The sequence below is a fragment of the Sarcophilus harrisii genome, chromosome 1, assembly GCF_902635505.1.
Source record: "Sarcophilus harrisii chromosome 1, mSarHar1.11, whole genome shotgun sequence".
Classification (NCBI taxonomy): domain Eukaryota; kingdom Metazoa; phylum Chordata; class Mammalia; order Dasyuromorphia; family Dasyuridae; genus Sarcophilus; species Sarcophilus harrisii.
Window position 1 is genome coordinate 129,826,192 of NC_045426.1, and position 20,377 is coordinate 129,846,568.

General features: G+C 38.2%; 1 protein-coding gene across 4 annotated transcripts in view; it reads left to right on the forward strand.

Annotated features, from left to right (window-relative positions):
- The window catches only part of EGFLAM (EGF like, fibronectin type III and laminin G domains), a 232,492-nt gene extending 212,731 nt beyond the window's left edge, over positions 1–19,761 (forward strand). For 2 of the 4 annotated variants that reach the window (XM_023496126.2, XM_023496127.2), the window contains 5 exons: positions 1,582–1,660; positions 5,201–5,344; positions 15,730–15,813; positions 17,533–17,636; positions 19,220–19,761. In XM_023496126.2, the coding sequence (XP_023351894.1) occupies positions 1,582–1,660; positions 5,201–5,344; positions 15,730–15,813; positions 17,533–17,636; positions 19,220–19,374 (566 nt within the window). In that variant the 3' untranslated portion in view covers positions 19,375–19,761. Of the gene's footprint in view, positions 1–1,581; positions 1,661–5,200; positions 5,345–15,729; positions 15,814–17,486; positions 17,637–19,219 lie in introns of those variants that run through there. The other 2 variants (XM_031964296.1, XM_031964290.1) reach the window with 2 other exon arrangements.
- Positions 19,762–20,377: the final 616 nt, after the last annotated feature.

Sequence of the window (20,377 nt, forward strand, 5' to 3'; positions counted from 1 at the left end):
GAATACTTATTAGAGAATCAACACACAGCTGAACTATGAGCTCTAATCTTCAAGCCTGCATTTTTGAACCTCTCTGTACAGGGCTGGTGTGTGACAAGTATGTTCAGACCATTTAAAGAAGTCCAGGAGAAGGTCTCTTGGCCCTGGATTTAGCATTCCTGGCCAACAACAGCAGGGATTTGGCATGACTGTAAAACTCACCCTGGGGGCAAGCCAGAACTGGGCAGGGGCCCCTTGGTTTATGTTTAGTTCAGTTCATTTTGGAAGATTGGGTCAGAGCCGGAATCTTCCTGCCCGTCTTTTCTTTCATCATCAATTATCTGAAACAAGATGCTTGTGATTATAAGAACTTCATTTTTTCTTTCCTCCTTGAGCTAATTTCCCTCTGTGTCTTTCTTTGCCTCTGACGATATCTTTCCATCTGTCTCTTTGTCTCCATCTGTCAATCTGTCTCTCATTCCCCTCCTTCTCTGTCTCCTTTTCATCCCCCCCCCCATTTCTTTCCTTTTCCTTTTCTACTTCCTTCTGTTTTTATATTTTTCTTTCTGTTCAGCCTCTTTCCATTTTTCTGCCAGCTTTTTTCTACTCTAATCCCCCTCTTCTCCATTCCTTGCCTTTGATAATGTTTTCCTTTATTTCTCTGCCTCTTCTTCCTTTCTCTGCATCTTTGACCTCCGTTGTTTTCCCTTTCATTTCCCCTTCATTTACACTGTTTCTGCTCTTCATTCTTTTTTCTGCTATTTTACCAACCCCTCCTTTGTCAGCTTTTGTACTCCTGATTTTTTTCCCTTTTCTTTGTCTTTCTTCCCAACTCCTTTTTTTGAGTTATTAGTAGTATATCCCAGAATCTCCCATCATTGCGTGGGTAGATGTCCAGGTCAGCCAATTCCTTTCTAAAGCCAGTCCTCAAAGGACAATGATACATTTACCCCCCACCCCACCCCACTAATCTTTTGGAGAATCTGTATTGGTTCTGTTATCATTTCAATAATCACGCCACCATTCATTTGAGGATGTCCTTGGATGGATTCTGGAATAGATTATTTTCAAAGAAAAAATCCTAATAGACCAGTGGGAATTATTTTGTCTTCCTGCCTGGGAGAAGAGCCAGGCGTCCCCCCAGATACTCAGGCCATATGGCCTGAGACCTGCTCCTTGACCTCAAAGAGTGATTCTGAACAGGCCTGATTTTGACAGATTACACACAGAGCAAGCACTTGCCAGAGAGATATGTTCTGCCCAAAGAGTGGTCAATGACATGCATGTCAGCCCAGATAAAGGATTTAACTAAAGCTGATTGACCAAGGGGTAGAAAGAACCAATCAGGACACACTAATTTCAGGCAGCTGGGGTAAGGGGAAACCAGGCAAGACAATAAATTTGTTACTAAGAAGGAGGAGATTTTGAGTTGCTTAGTGTCAAACTGCTCCCAGTTGATTATTATTATTATTATTATTTTTTTTTTTTTTTGTATTTTCCTACCTTAAGGTTGCTCTTGGGTCTAGAGTATATTCACATTGACCCAGCTCCATTGCTTAGAATTACATACCTATCTCACCTCAATTCTGTTTTTCCCCCCAGCTATCACAGAAGCCATTGAGATCCCACAGTTTATTGGCAGGAGTTACCTCACCTATGACAATCCAGATATCCTGAAAAGGTATTGAATTTCTAGAAGTCGTTCAATTCCTCTTCCAGCTTTCTGATAAGCCTAAAAGCAAGCATTCTCTCTCCTCACCTCTGCCTTTTAGAATCCTTAGCTCCTTTTTAGAACTCAAGTGCCACCTGAGGGGATAACAATAACTCCTCCAATTATTTCATATTTATTTTGCATCTATTCTGTGTCTACTCATCTCTGTCCTTGTTATTCCCTTCCAATAAACTATAAACTCCTTGAAGTCCAAGACTGTTTCTTTCTTTGTGCATGGTGCTCACCACTTACTAGGTACTTATTAAATTGTAAACTGGATTTGAACTCTCCTATTAGGGAAGTGATAAAGCTTCTGAGGGATTTTGGATCAGGGATTTCTAGGGCTTTTATCCCTTTCAAACTTGTTCTATTCTGATTCTAAAATTATCTGATTAAGCCTTATCTAAGAAAAGAAACCTCTTAACAACCTTAAAACAAACAAACAAAAAAGTAATCTCTAGTCTTTAAAAGCCAAGCTGTGGCAACAGCAAACTCAGGGAGAGTTCAAGGTCATGGATTAGATCACTCTAGCTGCTGGCTGCAGTCCTAACCCTGGCCAATTGTCTTCCTAAATATACACTATTGACCACACAGGGCACTGGACAAGAAAGAAGGCATGGTTGAACTCTTTAACTAGAAAAACTAGTCAAAGTTCATGTCTGTTTAATGATCAGAGTAGGTGAACAGTAATAGCCCAGGAGGATAGTGTATGACCTTGGGCTCTGGGTGATGAGGCTTTAATTTAGCCTTGAATTCCATGGCCATCCTCACCTAGTACTTAAGGATTCAAAACAGAAGGATCTCAAGTCCCAATGTACACTAGAACTATTCTGCTTTAGACAGAAACTTTGAGGATCTTCCCCTCCCAGATTCATGCATTTATTTGTTTATTTATTTATTTAGATTTTAGGGGGACTAAGCTAAAGAGGAGATGCTTTGCCTCAGTTGCTACCTGATTTTAATCACTGATTGGGTGCAGCCTCAGCCAAACTAAGACTTGTTGAAGACCGTAAAAAGGTCAAAATCTCCCACTTCATTATTGGCTAGGAGACACTAAAGTCCTGATTTCGCTTGTTGCCCCCAAAATATCACAGAGCCTGGTGCTTCATCTACCCTGAAGGCCAGCAGCAGTTGACCCTAAAGATACTCTTTTAGGGATCAATTCTAGCTGTCACTGCTTTAGGAATCTGTCCTGGTTTGGGATCATGGCTCATTGAAGTACCTATTTGTGGTCGTTTGACCTTGAGCCATTTATTCTACCTCTCTAGATCTCAGTTTCCTAATCTGGAAAATGAGGTAGTAGAACTAGAAGTTCTTATAGACTAAAACCTACGATTCTAATGATTCTGCTTTCCCTGATCTACTGAGAAATCCTTTCTATACTCACTAATCAATATACTTGAGTCATGTATATCATGTAGCTTTGTCTCCAGCTAAAATTCATATATCCTTCAGAATAAGGAAAATTAAAGAAGTTTAGAAGTCCCACTGCTTTTTTGGGTTTGTTTGTTTTTAATTTCTGAAGTGTCCCCTGTCCCCTCCTTTCCATGCCTATTGCCACTTTACTAACTCAGGCTCTTATTTCTTCTCATCTGAAATATTCCAATATCCTTCTAACTCATTTGCAACCCTCAGTTTGACCCTTTTAAAATTCATCCTTCATACTGATGGAAGAAATACACATCTTTTTTTTTTTTTCATTTTTAAATTTTTTTCTTGTTTAAATTTTAATATCTTCCCCCAGTTACATTCAAAACAATGTTTTACATTTGTTTAAAAAAGGGAGATATAATCTTCCTTATTTCTGTCCACAATTAAGAAACCACATGTGAAGTTAGGCAAAACAAGAAATTAATATCTCTGATCATTCCACAGCTTAAGAACCAGTAACTCCTCATTGCTAAGGCAGGAAACATGGGTTTATATCTACACCTAATACATACATACATATGTTGTTATGCCACAGTTCTCTTTAACTGTCCTGACTCAGTTTCCCTGCACTAGTTTCCCTTGTCTCATTTCTTTAACTGTTCTGTCTTAATCCCCTAAACTGTAAAACTCCCCCTCTGGTCCATTAAGACTGAGGACTATTTGCTCTAGGGTTGTAAATTGTTAATGCAAGCAAGATAAACAAGAGAATAGACTTCCTGACTCTTTTCTGTCCTCTAGAATTTACACTATCTCTCTAAAATATTCCAAGATATCTCACTGATATCTTTATCTCTGTGTATTCAGACATTCAGTCTCTGGGTTTTTAGGATTTATGGCCTCCCCCATCCTGACAGAAGTTTCACTGTGCTTCTTACCCCTTCCTTTGTTTAGAGAAAAGGTTTTTAAGAAGTTGGGGTTCTCCCATTCATGGCTGGAGGCTGGATGCTGGCTACTGGATGCTGGATTCTTTGAGATGACAGTCTCCTCCAGCCCTGGGACCAATGTGGATTCCTTGGTCCCAGTATCTCTTTATCTCTGTCTGACTGGATAATTTGAGATGAGAGTCCTGTCCAGTCAATTATACTCTCCAATTAATAAAATATTGAAAACTCTTTAATCTCTCTCCTGCCTCAGTTTCTCCGGCATTCCAATGTATGTATATATGAAATATACATACATATGTATGTATATGGAAATAGCTAGATAGATAGATAGATAGAGATGAACATCAGTAAGTCTCATTCAACCTATCAGGATCTCAGTTTCCTTATCTGTAAAGATAATAGTTACAATACTCATGGGTTGTTTCAAGTAAAGTGCTTAATAAACCTTAAAATATTAAATTAATGCATTATTACTACTGTTGTTGCTGAATAAAATAAAATCTCAGCCCTCCCCAATCTGAATCTAACCTTCCTTTCCTATCTTATACTTAAAAATCCTATATTTTAGCCAAATTAGAGAACATATTATTGCCCTATTTTGCCCTCCCCCTTGCCTGAGTTCAGCTCTTCTCTTCTGCTTTGCTCCATTATTTCCTCCTCTGCCCCCCTCTCTATCTTTTCATTGTTCCTCTCTCCTTCCACTGATCCTTCCCCACTCTTCATGATGGTGGCACACTATTCCCTTAACCTCAGAATTTCTGTTTACCATGGTTTTTGGAACCTAAAAAAGAAAAGAAAAAGAAAAAACAAAACACCTGAAGCTTGTCTTTCAAAAAAATGGTTAGCAAAGAAAAGTTACTTAAAAAATTCCTTAGCCTTGGGTCTTGGACAATTATCCTGTAGTATAAAATGCCTCTGGGTATAAGGAGAGGTACTTTACACTACAGAGCTTCACTATGACAGTAATACCCCATGCTACAATTTGAGTCAACTAACTGATTTCCAAGGCTGTGGCACAATTTCAGGAAATCCTGTTTTTAAAAGAGGGGATCTGGAAAGTCATGGTGCTCAGAACTGGAGACTCACAGACCTCTTGTTCTAAGCTGGCAGGCAAGCTGGTGTTCATAGAAAACAGATGTTAATGAACTTATTCAATCAGACTTGTTTTTAATTCTCTTCCCCCTCCCCTCTTCAGAGTTTCTGGATCACGTTCTAATGCCTTCATGAGGTTTAAGACAACAGCTAAAGATGGGCTGCTGTTGTGGAGGGGAAACAGTCCTGTGAGACCCAACAGTGACTTTGTTTCTCTGGGTCTTCAGGATGGAGCACTCGTGTTCAGGTAAGAAATGAAGCACTAGAACTGAAATTGGGGTTATTATTGCTGAGGAGTAGAAAATATGGGAGGGAGGTTCTTATAAGATATGGAATTCTGTGAGCCTACGTTTCACTCTAGTATTTATTAGGCATTGAATAATGGAAAGAACATTTGGTCTGCAGTGAGAGATTCTCAATTCAAGTACTTTTGGTCTGCTGTTCAACCTCAAATAAAATTAGTTCATTTCTTTGAGCCTTCATTTATTCATCTATAAAATGGAATTAAGTTATTCTCTATGGTCCCATGCAGCTCACCATCTATGTTTTCATGTACTTCTTTTTATCTTTTTCCCTTCTCTTTCTGGCTTCTCCTAATATGTTGTTATTTTATATAAATTAATTCCTCCTTTCTACTTCCTTTCAAGAGAAGGAAATAGTTTGTGGCTTTTCAGACCACAAAAGCATGGCTACTCTTATGTCATGTCATGTTTTAGGGGAATGGTGTTGAACGCAAATAGACACAAGGACCACTAATCCAGGGCTTCTTAAACTTTTTCCACATGCAATCTGTTTTCACCTGACAAATTTGGACCCTGATTTATGTGTATATAAAATAGGTATACAAATCAAACATTCATTGATAATAAATCATAAAGAAATTTATCTTAAAGCAATTCTTTGATATACATATAGTTTTACCATTGATTAAAGATGAAAGCAAATTCGTATACTAATGAATGAGTATGTTTATTAATTTATATATAAAGAATTAAATTTTGACAGAATACTTAATATCTTTTACAGTTTGCTGAATTTTTTTTGCAACCCTCACATTCAGTTTTGCTATTCCATGTAAGGTCTAATCCATAGTTTAAACTTTGTGCTAATCCATAAATAAGCATTTTGGAAGGATGCATATTGACATAGTTTGAAAATGTAATATGAAATCTATTTTATTTCATTTTATTTATTTTAGTAAATATTTCCCAATTATATTTTCATCTGTTATAGTACACTCAGGAATGCTGTGAATCACATGTTGAGTACTTCTCATTTAGAGCAATAACACTGATAGATTTAAGAAACTACTGTAACTTCTACTTCCTTTGATTAAATACAGACTCTAACCTCCCATAAAGGATCATCTATCAGCTGACCATAGGATTATACCTTTAGAGGTAGAAAATCATTTGTATGAGGTTATTAGATAGTATTAGAGAGCATTTATTTTAACCCTTAATTTATAGAAAGAGAAACTGAGGCAGCATGGAGCAAGTGGCAGAGCAGGAATTTGAACCTTTTGGCTTCATAGCCAGTGTTCTTCCTTCTTCTGCCATATGACATTCCATCCTTTCTATCTGTTCTGATATTCACTTACTCCCAACAAGGCAAGCCCTCTGCTCTAATCAAGCAAATCTCCTTGCTATAAAGTTGCCTCTTCCCACTTTCTTAGGCGTCAAGTTTCTTCATCTGTGGAATAGGCACTGGAGTCTCAGTGGAATGGGCACAGTAAATCTGTGGTCCTATGAATCAAATAAGTTGCCTGAGACACCTAGTATTTAACTGATTGGTCCAGGGTCATATAGCTAGTAGTAAATGTCATATACCTACATTCATCTCAGACTTTCCTGATTTCATGCTCAATTGTCCTCTCCCTACCCTTGGTGCACCTCTCTTCATTTGTAGAAAAGGAATAATGATTCGTGATTGCCCACCCTCACAAAGATGTGGGTAAAATGTTTTACAAACTTAAAAGTGTTGTATCCATTTGATTGTCACTTGTTTTTGTTATTTTACAGTTACACTTTAATTTATTGATTGAACCTAGATCAATCTGAAGGAGAAATGGAGAAAGGCAATCTCATTCTCCAGGCAGATGTATTTGTTTCTACCACTACCTCAACACACACACACACACACACACACACACACACACACACACACATACATAATCATCTAGTTTCTAATTGAGCATATCTGCTCCCTGACCAAATTGAAAACTTCTTGAAGCAAGACCTGGACCTACACCCATCCTTCTCCCCTGCCCTACCCCAAGCATACATAGCTCAAGTATACCACTAAGATTTCTGAACTAAGTCAAATTGAAAGGGAAAGGAAGACAAAAGACTTGTGCTACTGTTAAAATTTTGCTTCCTGGAAATAGTGGGAGAAGTTGAGGTCTAGATAGGGATTCATCCTGTTCAACCTCAGGACATTTTGTTTGAGCCTCTGAGACTATGGATCATTATTATTATTATAAGTTCTATATTCTGTATATTTCCATATAAATGGTAAAATGGATAGAGTGCTAGATCTGGAGTCAGGAATACTCATCCCCTTGAGTTCAAATCTGGCCTCAAATACTAGCTGTGTGACCCTGGACTAATTACGTCATTTTGTTTGCCTCAGCTTTTTTGATATGTAAAAATGAGCTAGAAAAGGAAATGGCAAACCATTCCAGTGTCTTTGACCAGAAAACCTCAAATGGGGTCTTGAAGGAGACATGACTGAACAATAACATTATATTGCCATATATAGAACCTCTCTGATTGGAAGTAGGGGTAGGGGATATTGTGATTTTTTAGGAGGAATTTTGGCTCCAAGCAAAGAGATAATAAGCTATCACTTCTCTAAATATGCAAGAACATGTTCTTAGTCCCTCAGTTTTGATCCAATTCAATTTCACAAGTATTTTTTTCTTGTTGCTAAGTTGTTTTGGTTTTTTCTTTTTTAGTCATGTCTGACTCTTTTTGACCCCATTTAGATTTTTCTTGGCAAAGATATTGGAGTAGCTTGTCATTTCCTTCACCAGCTCATTTTCTAGGTGAAGAACTGAGGTAAACAGAGTTAAGTGAGGAAATATTCGAGGCCAGATTGAACTCTGGAAGAGGGCCAACTCTAGGTCTATTGCTCTATGTACTATACCAGCTAGCCACCCAAGCATTTTTAAAGCATTTACTATGTAACAGTGTGGAATAGTAAACTTGGAGTCCTGGGTTCAAATCTCAGACATGAGAAAGGAAAGACATTTACTACCTGTGTGACCACCTTAATTTCTCTGGGTCTGGGCCTGTTTCCTCATCTCTAAAAAGAGGAGAATGGACTAAATGGACCCCTGTGAGAGGCACTGTGTTACATGCTAAGGATATAGAAACTGAATTTAAAACAATCCCTGTCTGGGGCAGCTAGGTGGTGCAGTAGATGAAGCACCAATCCTGAAGTCAGGAGGACTTGAATTCAGATCTGATCTCAGAAACTTGCCTCAGCCAAAAAAGCAAAAACAAAAACAAAAACTAGTACCTGTCTGAATCCTTGCTGTCCTGGGGAAGGGGAGAAGATAAGGAAAGGAGAGGGGGAAAAAAATTGGAACACAAAATCTTACAAAAATGGATATTGAAAAACTGTGTATTTGGAAAAATAAAATATTATTGGGGGGGGGGGTATTCTTCCTAAAAAAAAAAAAAAAAAAAAAAAAGCAGCCCCTGCCCTCAAGTAATTTACTGTTTCCTTGGAGGGTTAGGTATGGAGGGAAATGACATACACAGATGAGCAAATGTGTAACATATACAAAACATAGCAAAAGAGAGAAGGAATGGGCCACACTCAGCAGTGGCCTCTGAGATAACCCTTGAATGGAGTCAGAACTTCTCAGAGGAGTGCACTTAATGAGATAACAATTTGGTTGCTGGAGACTTAAAGCTCTTGAGAGATTTAGCTATGCTACATTATTTCACTTCAACTTTGTTCCCTTCTGCCAGATCGGCCCCCAGACGCAAACAGCAAGCCTGTAGCAGAGCTTAGGTTTCAGACTCCTTGCTGGAAGGCCATTTTCTTGTGGTTTTCCTGTGGTTAACCTTGCAAAAGGCCTTAAGTGCATGATTGTGCCCAAAAATGGGAACTGAAACAGTAGCTATGCCCCGGGTGGGAACCTGCCCACTTTCACCCAAAACTGACAGCTGAAAGCTATTCACCTTCAGCCATGAAAAGAGATGACACAATAATAGGGAAATTTGATCCCCATCCAGTACAACAGGCCAGTCCTCCAATCCCTTGGCGGGCCAGCTTCCCAGCCCCTTAAGCCAGCCCTCCCTCAGTTCCTTAGCAGGCCAGCCCCCCAGCCCTTAGCAGGGCAGCCCCCCAGTCCTTAGCAAGTCAGCCCTCCAGCCCTTAGCAGGCTAGTCTCCCAACCCCTTAGCAGATCAGACTTCTCTCACATTAAAGATTCTACAGCAGCCACCCACTTTTCCCCAATCTCTTGCTACCTTTCTGATGACTCCTCTCTCTCCCAGACACCTCCGAGTTATTATAATTTCTTTCTCAAGTTTCTGAAAACTGACTCTAAAGTGTTTTCCACTCAGCTGGAGGTGGAGGATATATTCTCTGCATGAAAGGCGCAACTCTGCAGATATTCAGCTGGTCTAAGCTCAGTCTCCCAGTCCCATTCCCTCCTTCTCTGCCCTCCTTCCTATCCCACCTGTTTGGCACCTGGAGCCAGATCTACTTGGGAGGTTGGAGGGTGAGAAGATGAGGCCTTCCCTGAGCCAGACCAAGACTGAGCAGAATAGCAACTGCAGGAACTGGAAAGAGAAGGCAAGTTTATAGTGTAGTGGAAAAGGCACAAGGCACCAGATGTAAAATCAGGGGAACTAAATTAAAATCTTAATTTCTTCTGGATTCAGTTTTCTCACATGTTAAAGAAAGGGAATCAACTAAATGTTTTCTATAGGCCCTTCCAGTTCTAGGTCTTATAAATTACTAGCCTTCAAAAATGATGATACCCAGCCTTGCCACCACCTCCCCCTTTTTCTAGGTTTCTAAGATCCCAGAAAAAGTTCTGAGCTATATAGGATCATAGAATCAAAAATATAAAGCTGGAAAAGACCTTAGAAGTCATCTAGTCTATTTTACAACCCTTTCATTTTGCACATGAGAAAACTGAGACCCAGGGAAGTTGGAACATGCCCAAAATCACACAGGAATATGCCCAAAAAACAGCAACAATAATAAGCATTTATTAATGTTCCAGGCACTGTGCTAAGCACTTTATAAATATTATCTCATTGAAGACTCACAAAATGTGGGAACTAGATGCTATTATTATCCCCATTTTACTGTTGAGGAAACTGAGGCAGACAGAAATTATGTGACTTGTTCAGTGTCAGAGATCTAGGACATGTCAGATTTCTGATGTCACTGGTCCTCTTCAACAAAGGACAAATAACAATAGCTCCCTCTCTATAGGTGGTTAATTCATTTTTTCATACTAATCAGGACTTGGGCATAAACAGCCAAGGCAAGTTTTGAACCCAAGTCTTCTGACTATGAATCCAATGTTTTGTTTTGTTTTTTTCCCACTGAGCCACGATTCCTGGAATCAACACACCCCACTCGCCACCCCAATCTTTCCAGAGAAGAGATTAAGATTTGTTCCTTCTTCCCCATCTATTTCCTTATTCCCTCAAAAGCAACACATTACAGATTAGTGCAAAACACTAGGAGCAATTAGGTGATGCATTGAATAGAATGCCAGGACTTGAATCAGGAAGATTCATCATTTTGAGTTCAACCAAATCTGGCCTCAGTCACATAATAGCTGTGTGATCCTGGGCAAGTCACTTAACCCTATTTGCCTCAGTTTCCTCAACAGTAAAATAAGGATAATAATAGCCTCAATTTCCTCATCTATAAAATGAGTTGGAGAAGGAAATGGCAAACCATTTCAGAGTCTCTGCCGAAAAATCCCAAATGGAGTCCTGAAGAGTCAGACCTGAAAACTACAGAACAACAAAAAAGAAAGCCAAAACATGACAGTGGAAATAAGGAACAAGGGAGATTTAATAACAGTTGGAAAGGGAGAAGTTTAGAAGTTACAGAGATTTCTATGAGTTCATAATTGTTCTTTAGCTACAAAGATGGATGTAGATATGATAGCTCCATCTCCCCCCCCCCCCCAGGTTATGAAAATCAAGTGAGATCACATGGAAAAGCTTTGGGGAAAAAGGGCTAGAAAGTTTTGCAAACTTTCAAATACTATACAAATTAGAGTGATTATTATATTGTTGATAATGCTCATCAGGACCCAATGTCATGGAAGACTGATCAATGGTTGGAATCTTTTTCCAGGATCATCAACCTTTCTGAAAGGATTAAACTTCTTAAGCTGAGATGGGAATTATGAAAAACCTATAAACCTCAGTGTGTGGCCAAAATATAAAGTATTTCCTTCAAGGAAAGTTATCCCTCTGGTGACATTCTCACGCAATAAAGAAAACAATGATTCTATAGTGTGGTTGGTTTTCTGCCCACCAGTTTCTCAGTCCTGCCTCTTATTCATTCATTCATTCATTTATTCATTCAAAAATCATTTGGCCAGCAAATAATTAAATCTGTGGCTACATCTAAACAGCCCCAAACAAGAAGTCATTTGATAAAGAAAAATAAGTGTTGGAAAAAAAACCCAACAGTGAATTTTCCAAAGAATAAAAGGACATCCTTATCCCACAGTTTAATTTGAAGTAGTCTTTTCCCAGATTTAAACACTGACTTACTCTGTGACCCACTGGCCTTTAGAGCTTTCTGACCTGTGATCATTAATGAGATGACTTCTATGTGGGTTTGTAGCCCCTTTTTCTAGGGAAATTAAAGGCTTTAGAGCAGTAGTTCTCAAACTTTAAATAAAACCAGTAGAATTTTACATTAAAATCTTCTTAAATGACTTTTTGGAAAATGCTACTTCTAGTAAGTCCAAATGATATTTCATTTCATCCTCTCTCCCCCCACCCCAAACTTTCCATTCAAAAAGATCAGCAACTTATTTATAACATGAGCTTAGAGAATTACAGGGGACATTGAAAAGTTAAGGGACCTGTTCATGGTCACACAGCTAGTATGTCACAGGCAGGCATTGAACCTGTGTTTCTGACTCTAATACCATCCTTTTCTCCTCTGTGTCATGCTACTTTTCACTGAACTTTTTTATCCCTACTCAAACCACTCAGAGACTTTTCCTCATCATCGTACTTCATCTACAAAATTAATAACATTTGTCAAGAGGTCCTCTATTGTAGCCTCCTTCTCAAATCATTTTATTCAGACATCATCTACTATCTTATCCTTTATTCTGGTTTCAGATAGAGACACACCCTTTCTCCTTACTAAGGCAAACTCCTACATATATATACCCTTGAGTCCCCTCCCAAGTTCTCTAGAAAATTGTCCCCATTACCTTCTTCTCTACCCCTCTTTCCCTCTTTCTCACATATATATGTATATGTATGTATGTATGTATGTATGTGTATACACACATGTGCCTTCCCTACGACTGCCAGCAAACACACTCATGTTCCCCCAATCTGATCAGCACTGCTAGCTTTAGTCCTATATTTCTCCTCCTCTTTATCATCTCTAAACTCTTTGAGAAAACTGTCTACAACTGATGACTCTAATTTCTCTCCTCTTACTCTCTCCTAAACCCTGTATTCCAGTTTTTGGTTCCATTCAATTGCAAATGACCTCCTCATAATTATCAACAATCTCTGAATTCTCAAATCTAAAGGACTTTTCTCAATCCTGAATACTCTCAATTTTGCCAATACTTGACATTATCAATCAATTTATCCTCCTGTATATTCTCTGCTCTGTAAGTTTTTGTTATAGTTCTGTAGTTCCACTTATCTCACCATACTATCATCCTAAATTTTTTAGCCATACTCCCGGGAAAGGGGAAGAGGAATATTTTCTCTACTTGTTATGTTAACCTTTTCTCCTCTCACTCATTTTTTAGTTCTTCTTTTTCTCTGAGTCAGAGACAGAGATGAAATGGAAGTACATTCCATGCCTGACAGACAGACAGTTTAAGAGCATGGAAATGGAGAATAGAATGTCTGCTAGCAGGAACAACAAAATGACCAATTTGATTAAATAATAGAAAGCAAGAATAATAATAACATATGACAAAAAGGCTGGAAAGGTAGATTGGGACCAAGTTGTGAAGGGCTTTAAAAGTCAAACAAAGGAGTTTATATTTATCCTATATGAAATAAGGAGATAAATGAGATAATAGAAAACTTATTCATTAGGAAAATAACTTGCTCAGTAATTGCACCTGAGTAAAATCACATTGATAGGTGTATGGAGGATAAACTGAAGTGCGGAGAGATGTGGAAGGGAGACTAATTAGATCATTGTGATAATTCAGGCAAGAGATGATAAGGACCTAAAATAAGGAGGTCACTGTGAATAGTGAGACTCAAGGTATACTCAAGAAATGAATAGGCAGACTCAAGAAATGTCCTAGAAGTAGAAATGACAAAATGTAGGGAGTGGGAAATTGAAGATAACATGAAAGTTGTGAACCTAGTTGACTGGAAGAATGGGAATTCCCTCAATAGAAAAAGCATAGTACAGGATATGGGATGAGTTGGCCAAAAAAAGGGGGAGACAATGAATTTTGTTTTGAATAAATTGGGGTGTATATGAGATATCTAGTTTGCAGGAAAAGAGCAATAGAAAGACCGGAGCTAGAAAAATGAAATCAGGGAGTTATTTACATAGAGGCAAAAACTAAATCCATGGAAGTCAATGAAAGAGTATAGGGAGTGGAGAGAAGGCCCAAGACAGAGTCATGGGCTAATGGTGTAATCAGGTCTAGCAAAAGAGGTTGAAAAAGAACAGTTAGACAAGTAGGAATAAGAACCAGGAGAGAGTAGTTAGAAAAGAAGACAATGATCAACAAGGTCAAAAGCTGCAGCAAGGTCAACAAAGATAAGATTTGAGGAAAGGCCATTTGATTTGCCTGGTAAGGGATCCAAGTTAACTTTAGAGAGATAAGTTTTAGTTAGTGGTGATCAAAGTAAGCTACAAAGGATTGAGAAATGAGTAAAAGGAGAGAAAATGAAGACAACAAGTAGAGAATATTGTTTCTTAGAAGTCTGGCTAAAAAAGGCGAGAGAAATATAAAATGATATTGTGATAAGATGGGTAGAATTATAGAAGATAGCTTGAGGTTTTTTTGTTGTTTGTTAAGATATGGAGATTTTTGTTAAGTATGGTCTTTGCCATTTTCAAATGGCAAAATAAATAGTTTTAAAATCAAAATAATGGTTTTTAATAAAAAAAAAAAGCTTTATTTTAAAATGGTAAAATCAGTCTTAACTCATGGAAGAAATATTGGCCACAATTCATTGAATTCTGCTCTTGATCAATTTTCGTTCACATTATTGTTTTTAGGTTTTTGCTTTGGCTGAATATACACATTTTAGACCACCGTTGTAGACAGGTTTATTTTATATATTCTTTTCTCTTTTTGTTGTTTAATAATTTTCAGTTATGTCCAACTCTTCATGACCCCTTTTGGGATTTTCTTGGTAAAGATACTAGATTGGTTTATCATTTCTTCTCCAGCTCATTTGACAGAATAGGAAATTGAGGCAAACGGGGTTAAATGACTTGCCCAAGGTGATATAGCTAATTAGTGTTTCAGGCTGGATTGCAACTCAAGTTTTCCTGCCTCGTGGCCTGGTACTCTATCCACTCTGCCACATAGATGCCCCATTCTCTAAATGAATATAACTATAGAAAAGTGTTTGCTTCTAAGCCAATGTAATAATAACTGACATTTTGATAGGACATTAAAGTTTATGAAAGTACTTTACAGTCATTATTTCATTTGAAATTCACAATAGTCTTATGAAGTGGATAAAACAGACTATTTTATAGCAATATAAATTGAAGCTCAGATTAGTTGTATCTTATCTAGAATCACAGGGATAGTGAATGTCAGAGGCAAGATTCGAAGCAGGTGTTCCAGCCTCTAAGTCATTACACTCTACCACACAAAGCATGATTTCTTAATCCAGGGTCTGTGAATGTGTTCTTTTTAATATTTTAATCATTGCATTTCAATATAATTGATTTATTTTGTAATCTTGTACATTTTATTTTATCCACTTAAAAATATTCTACAAAGAGTCTGTAGGTTTTGCCAGACTGTAAAAGGGATTCAGAAGACTCAAAAAAGTTAAGAACTCCTGACATGAAGGGTCAAGTGAGTTACTAGAGCCCTAAGGCAGCTCTTTCTTATCCCCAGGCACTGCTGCCAATGCTCCTGGTGGGTCAGGGAAGTAGGTGTGATGGGTATCTTGAGATGGAATAGAAACCATATTATAAATGGTGATTAATTTTAAATGAAATAATTCTCTTAATTAAAAAAATTTTTTCAGAGACATTATGGATTCAGTAGGACTTTGTAGATTTTGTAGGAAATGCACCAACATGGTATCTATGGGAAAATGATTTAAGTTCCATATTGCTCCCCTCACTTTTAGAATGCAACCATTAGGCACAAGATTGGATTGTGTTCTCAAGTTTTACTCTTTTCTCTGCTATCTTTTACCCCAACTCTGCTTCTAGCTACAACTTGGGCAGTGGTGTTGTTTCCATTGTAGTGAATGGATCTTTCAATGATGGCCGGTGGCACAGAGTAAAAGCTGTCAGGTGAGTAAGGGTGATTCTTTGGAGCAATCAGGGCCAAGAAATAGGGGTCTAGCTTTGGATTTAGCACTATCCCTCATCCCCATCTTCCAGCCACATCTATGTCTCATCCCACCCTAATCGTATACATACACATGCATTACCTCACCTTGGGGATCCTACATCAATGTCCCAACGTTTCTGGACCCAACTCTCTTGAACTAAATATTTTGTCTTTGATTCCAGATTTTCCCAAATTCCCACTGGAATGCTTTCTCATCCCTGGCTTTCTAGGTATCTCATGCATCTCATGTATTTCACAATTGGCATTGTAGGGCATTTTACTTCTATTCTATCTCCACCCTTCCTCATCACTCAAACTTATTTGTCCCTTATCATACTCTTCACTTCAGGATAACTTCAAGGATTGACTTCTGTCTTCCAATTAACTTCTTATGAACACATTAATTTTGTCTAATTTATAGGAAAAGACTAAAGGATACGCCCTAGATTCTCATTTCTTCTTGTTCTTGTTCTTCTTATCATTGTTGTTCTTGTTCTTTTTATCATTGTTATTCTTCTCCTTCTTATCAATGTTGTTTTTCTCCTTGTTCTTTTCCTTTCTTCCTCTCTCGCTTTCTGTCTCTTTCTTTCTGCTGTCTCTGTCTCTTTCTCTGTCCCTGTCTCTGTCTCTCTGTTGTCTTTTTTCTCTGTGTGTGTCTAGATCTTGTTCTGTCTCTGTCTCTCTGTCTCTATCTCTTTGTGTGTCTCTCTCTCTGTCTTTGTCTCTCTCTGTCTCCTCTCTCTCTTTGTCTCTCTAGCTCTCTCCTTCCCCCTTTCCTCTTCTCTTTCCCTCCCTCCTTCATTGTTGTTTGTCCTTAATTCTCTTTTTTTTTTATTTAATAGCCTTTTATTTACAGGTTATATGTATGGGTAACTTTACAGCATTGACAATTGCCAAATCTCTTGTTCCAATTTTTCCTTTCTTACCCCCCATCCCCTCCCCCAGATTTATCCTTAATTCTCAAAGAGGACCATGACATCAGGGAGATGATACCATGACATGCAAGTGAATTAGATTTAAGTGAGGAAGGGCTGTGCAAGGTCACCTGCCTCACTTTGGCCATTTGGATTTAGTGGCCAAATTTAGATCAGAACAGCCAGAAACGGCCCTGGACGCAATGGAGGACTTTGACCTTTTTAAATTAAGGTCTTCAACAGGTCTCAGTTTGACTGAGATTGCACCCATTCAGTGATTAAGGCTAAGTAGCACTTTTTCATCTAGTCCAAAAACAAAAATCTAAACAAATAAATCTGGGAGGAAAAGACCCTCCTTTTCAACAAAGAGTTATATCTAGCAAATTCATCTTGGAGGCCATAGCAGGGGACAGATAAATGAACAAGCAAAAGGCCTCAAACTGAGTTCTAATCTTAGGGCAGAGGTTTTTATTCTCTTTCTGTTTTATACAATCCATTGAGGGCAAGAATGAGAAGATTGGAGCCATAGGTGTTCATTATAGGCAAGACAACAATGATAAGGCAAAACAAGTAGGTGGTCATTCTGTGTTTCAAAATCCCCTTTGCCTTCTGTGCTCCCCCATCCCACCCTGGATACTAGAAGTAGGATTAAAGTGTTAGCTCTTGAAGACACCAGGTTTGGGACACCATTCTCATGCTTAATCCTCATCCTTCATTAGATGCTGTCTATAAAGTAACCACTGAAAATGGTGACTATCTTTCCAGGGATGGCCAGTCTGGGAAGATAACTGTGGATGACTATGGAGCTAGAACTGGCAAATCCCCTGGACTTATGAGACAGCTGAATATCAATGGAGATCTCTATGTAGGTGAGTTTGGTGACACTTGGCTTTTATTTACATTGGTATTTCCTGTTTGTTAAGGTATGGGTTCCCTTTAGCTGTTAGTTCCAGTGACTAAAGCCAAATGAATGACAGGCAAGAAATTTGGGAGGTCTTTAATTCTTCCACAGTCAAACCTGGGCTGGAAACCAGAGCTGGAAAGGACTTGCTTAGACCCCTTTGTGTTTGGGCCAATGCCACGGGGAAACAGAGCTTTTCTTGTTTGGGAAACAAGAACTTGCCAAAACCAGGCACTATCTGGAAGGAAGGAGATGTTCTTCTGTTCCCAGGTACATCTCTCCAATCCAACAAAGTCTTAGGAGGAGCAATGAATTTGTAAACTTTCTGCATATAATAAAAATAAATAAATAAAATATCCCTTTATGATTAATAATATGTTTAAATTAGTTAATAAAATGGGATTAATAGAAAAAATAGTAAATGATGTTTAGCAAATTTGCTAACTCATTTTGTTTGAAGTTGGTGTGGTCTCTTCTTATACTCCACATATCACTGAAATTAATGTTTATTGACTGAATGAAATCCCTTGAAAATTTTACCAGTGACCATTTTGTTCCAAGGAAGTAGCTTTAACTACAATGTAAATGTATAGCATATACTTGTGCCCATTTACTTGACTCCATAGTTAATCATAAGATTGGTTAATATGATAGAAAAGGAATAAATGTTGGATAAATGAGAAAAGTTGGAGAAGATTGGGACAATTGGGAAGCTAATGCATTGTTGGTAGAGTTATGACATGATCCAACTATTCTGGAGAACAATTTGGAACTATGCCCAAAGGACAATCAAGCCATGCTTACCCTTTGACAAAATCATAGGAGAAATGAAAGTGAAATGCTAAATAGTCAACTTGAGATTTAGCCCCTCTTGACCTTGTTAAATTGACTGAAGGATTAGATCAGTCAGTCAGTCAATAGAAACAGTGGTACATCACCTGTGCAATCTTGTTCAAGAAAGTTGGAAAGATTCAGTAAATGTGACATATCTAGACTGGAAAATAACTGCCTCCTTGTATTCTTTCCTGTTCATAGCATACCTGGAGTATTGGGCTTAATTATGGGGTCACAGCTAAGAAAAGACAATTGAATTCTAACTCTAATACTACCCCTTTGAACTAGAGCAAACGACTTCATTTCTTAGAGCCTTAGTTTCCTTGTCTGTAAAAATGAGAGTATGGGACTGCATAACCTCTGACCTATCTTCCCACAATAAATCTGTGATTTTGTGATCTATGAGAAGCTAGATAGCCTCTAGAAAAATACATCCAGTATTATGAAGAGTATTATTCAATTCATGAGGGAAAAAAAACTAGAATGTTTAGCACACACTAGAAAAACAGACTTGAGAAAAGGAATTAGGAGTGGGGGAATTTGAGAGCTACCTTTTAAAATATTTGAGGAACTGTCATATGGAAGAGTGATTAGAATTACAGAAGACAGAAAAAGGTCAAAATTTAAATCCCTGCCAATTGTGAAATATTGTGATTCTCTAATCTTGTGATCTCACCTTTGACTCACTCTGTCTCCTTCTCTTTCTGTCCCTGGCAGGTGGAATGAAGGAAATTGCTCTGCATACAAATAGGCAATACATGAGAGGTCTAGTTGGCTGTATCTCTCATTTCACTCTTTCTACTGATTACCACATTTCCCTGGTGGAAGATGCAGCTGATGGGAAAAACATCAACACCTGCGGAACCAAGTAAGCACAGCCAAACTTTCCCAAGGGAAAGTGAGAATTATTCCTCCAGAAGCCCTGTGTCCCTGCCATCCAGCCCAATGCTGCACACCAAGTCCCCAGGGCAATCTTTCCTCATCAAAGAGGAAGTCACCCTGATGAGAACCTATGGACTGGACCAAGAGAGGAAACCCAGCAGCTTTCTCTGTTGACACTCTATGGACCAAATCTCACTGAATCCTCTGTGTAGGAAATGTCAGACTGTCCGCTGAATGTATAGTGACTAATGAGATCAAACATCAATGCAAATTCCAGAGATCACTGTGCTGTGATGAATAGTTCAATGACTTTGTTGTGAGTCATAGTGCTTTCTTTTTAAACATCCAGCAGAACAGTATTAAAATGCTTTTCTTCACTCCTGATTCATGATACTTTTAATGACAGCAGGATGACTATGTGACCCCAAACTTCCCCTTTCTTCCCCTGCCCCATGAAATTGCTTGGTTACCTGCTGCTATGTCCTCAGCACATTCTGGCCATGCCATGTATATAAGGAAACAAGAAATTCAACCCTATGGAAACTATTTCAGAACCATTATGGGACTGGAAAGGTCACCCTTAATATTCAAAGTCTCCTTTTTTTTTCAATAATATGAACCTCAGAAAATAGACGCCATGTTTTTGTAGAAGTACTTTTGTATGTGTATATTTTTATAGAGGCAGAACTGACCACATAGTATACTTTGGAAAGTTTAGGTGAATTCCATATGCTTCAGTCCTTGAACACTTTGCATTTGAATACCATTTGATTTGGTATCTGTGGAGGGGTAGGGTCAGGGTGAACAACAGGGAACCAGATAATTCTCTTTTGTCAATATTGATGACTCAGAGTATATGATTATGAAGCTTTCCTGACCTAAGCTGATTAAAGGATTGAACATATGTTGTTACTGGATATTTTGCTATTACTTTTTCTGTTGAGTGGGGAGAAAATTAGTGAAATCTTAAAAAGAGGATAACATTCATTTGTT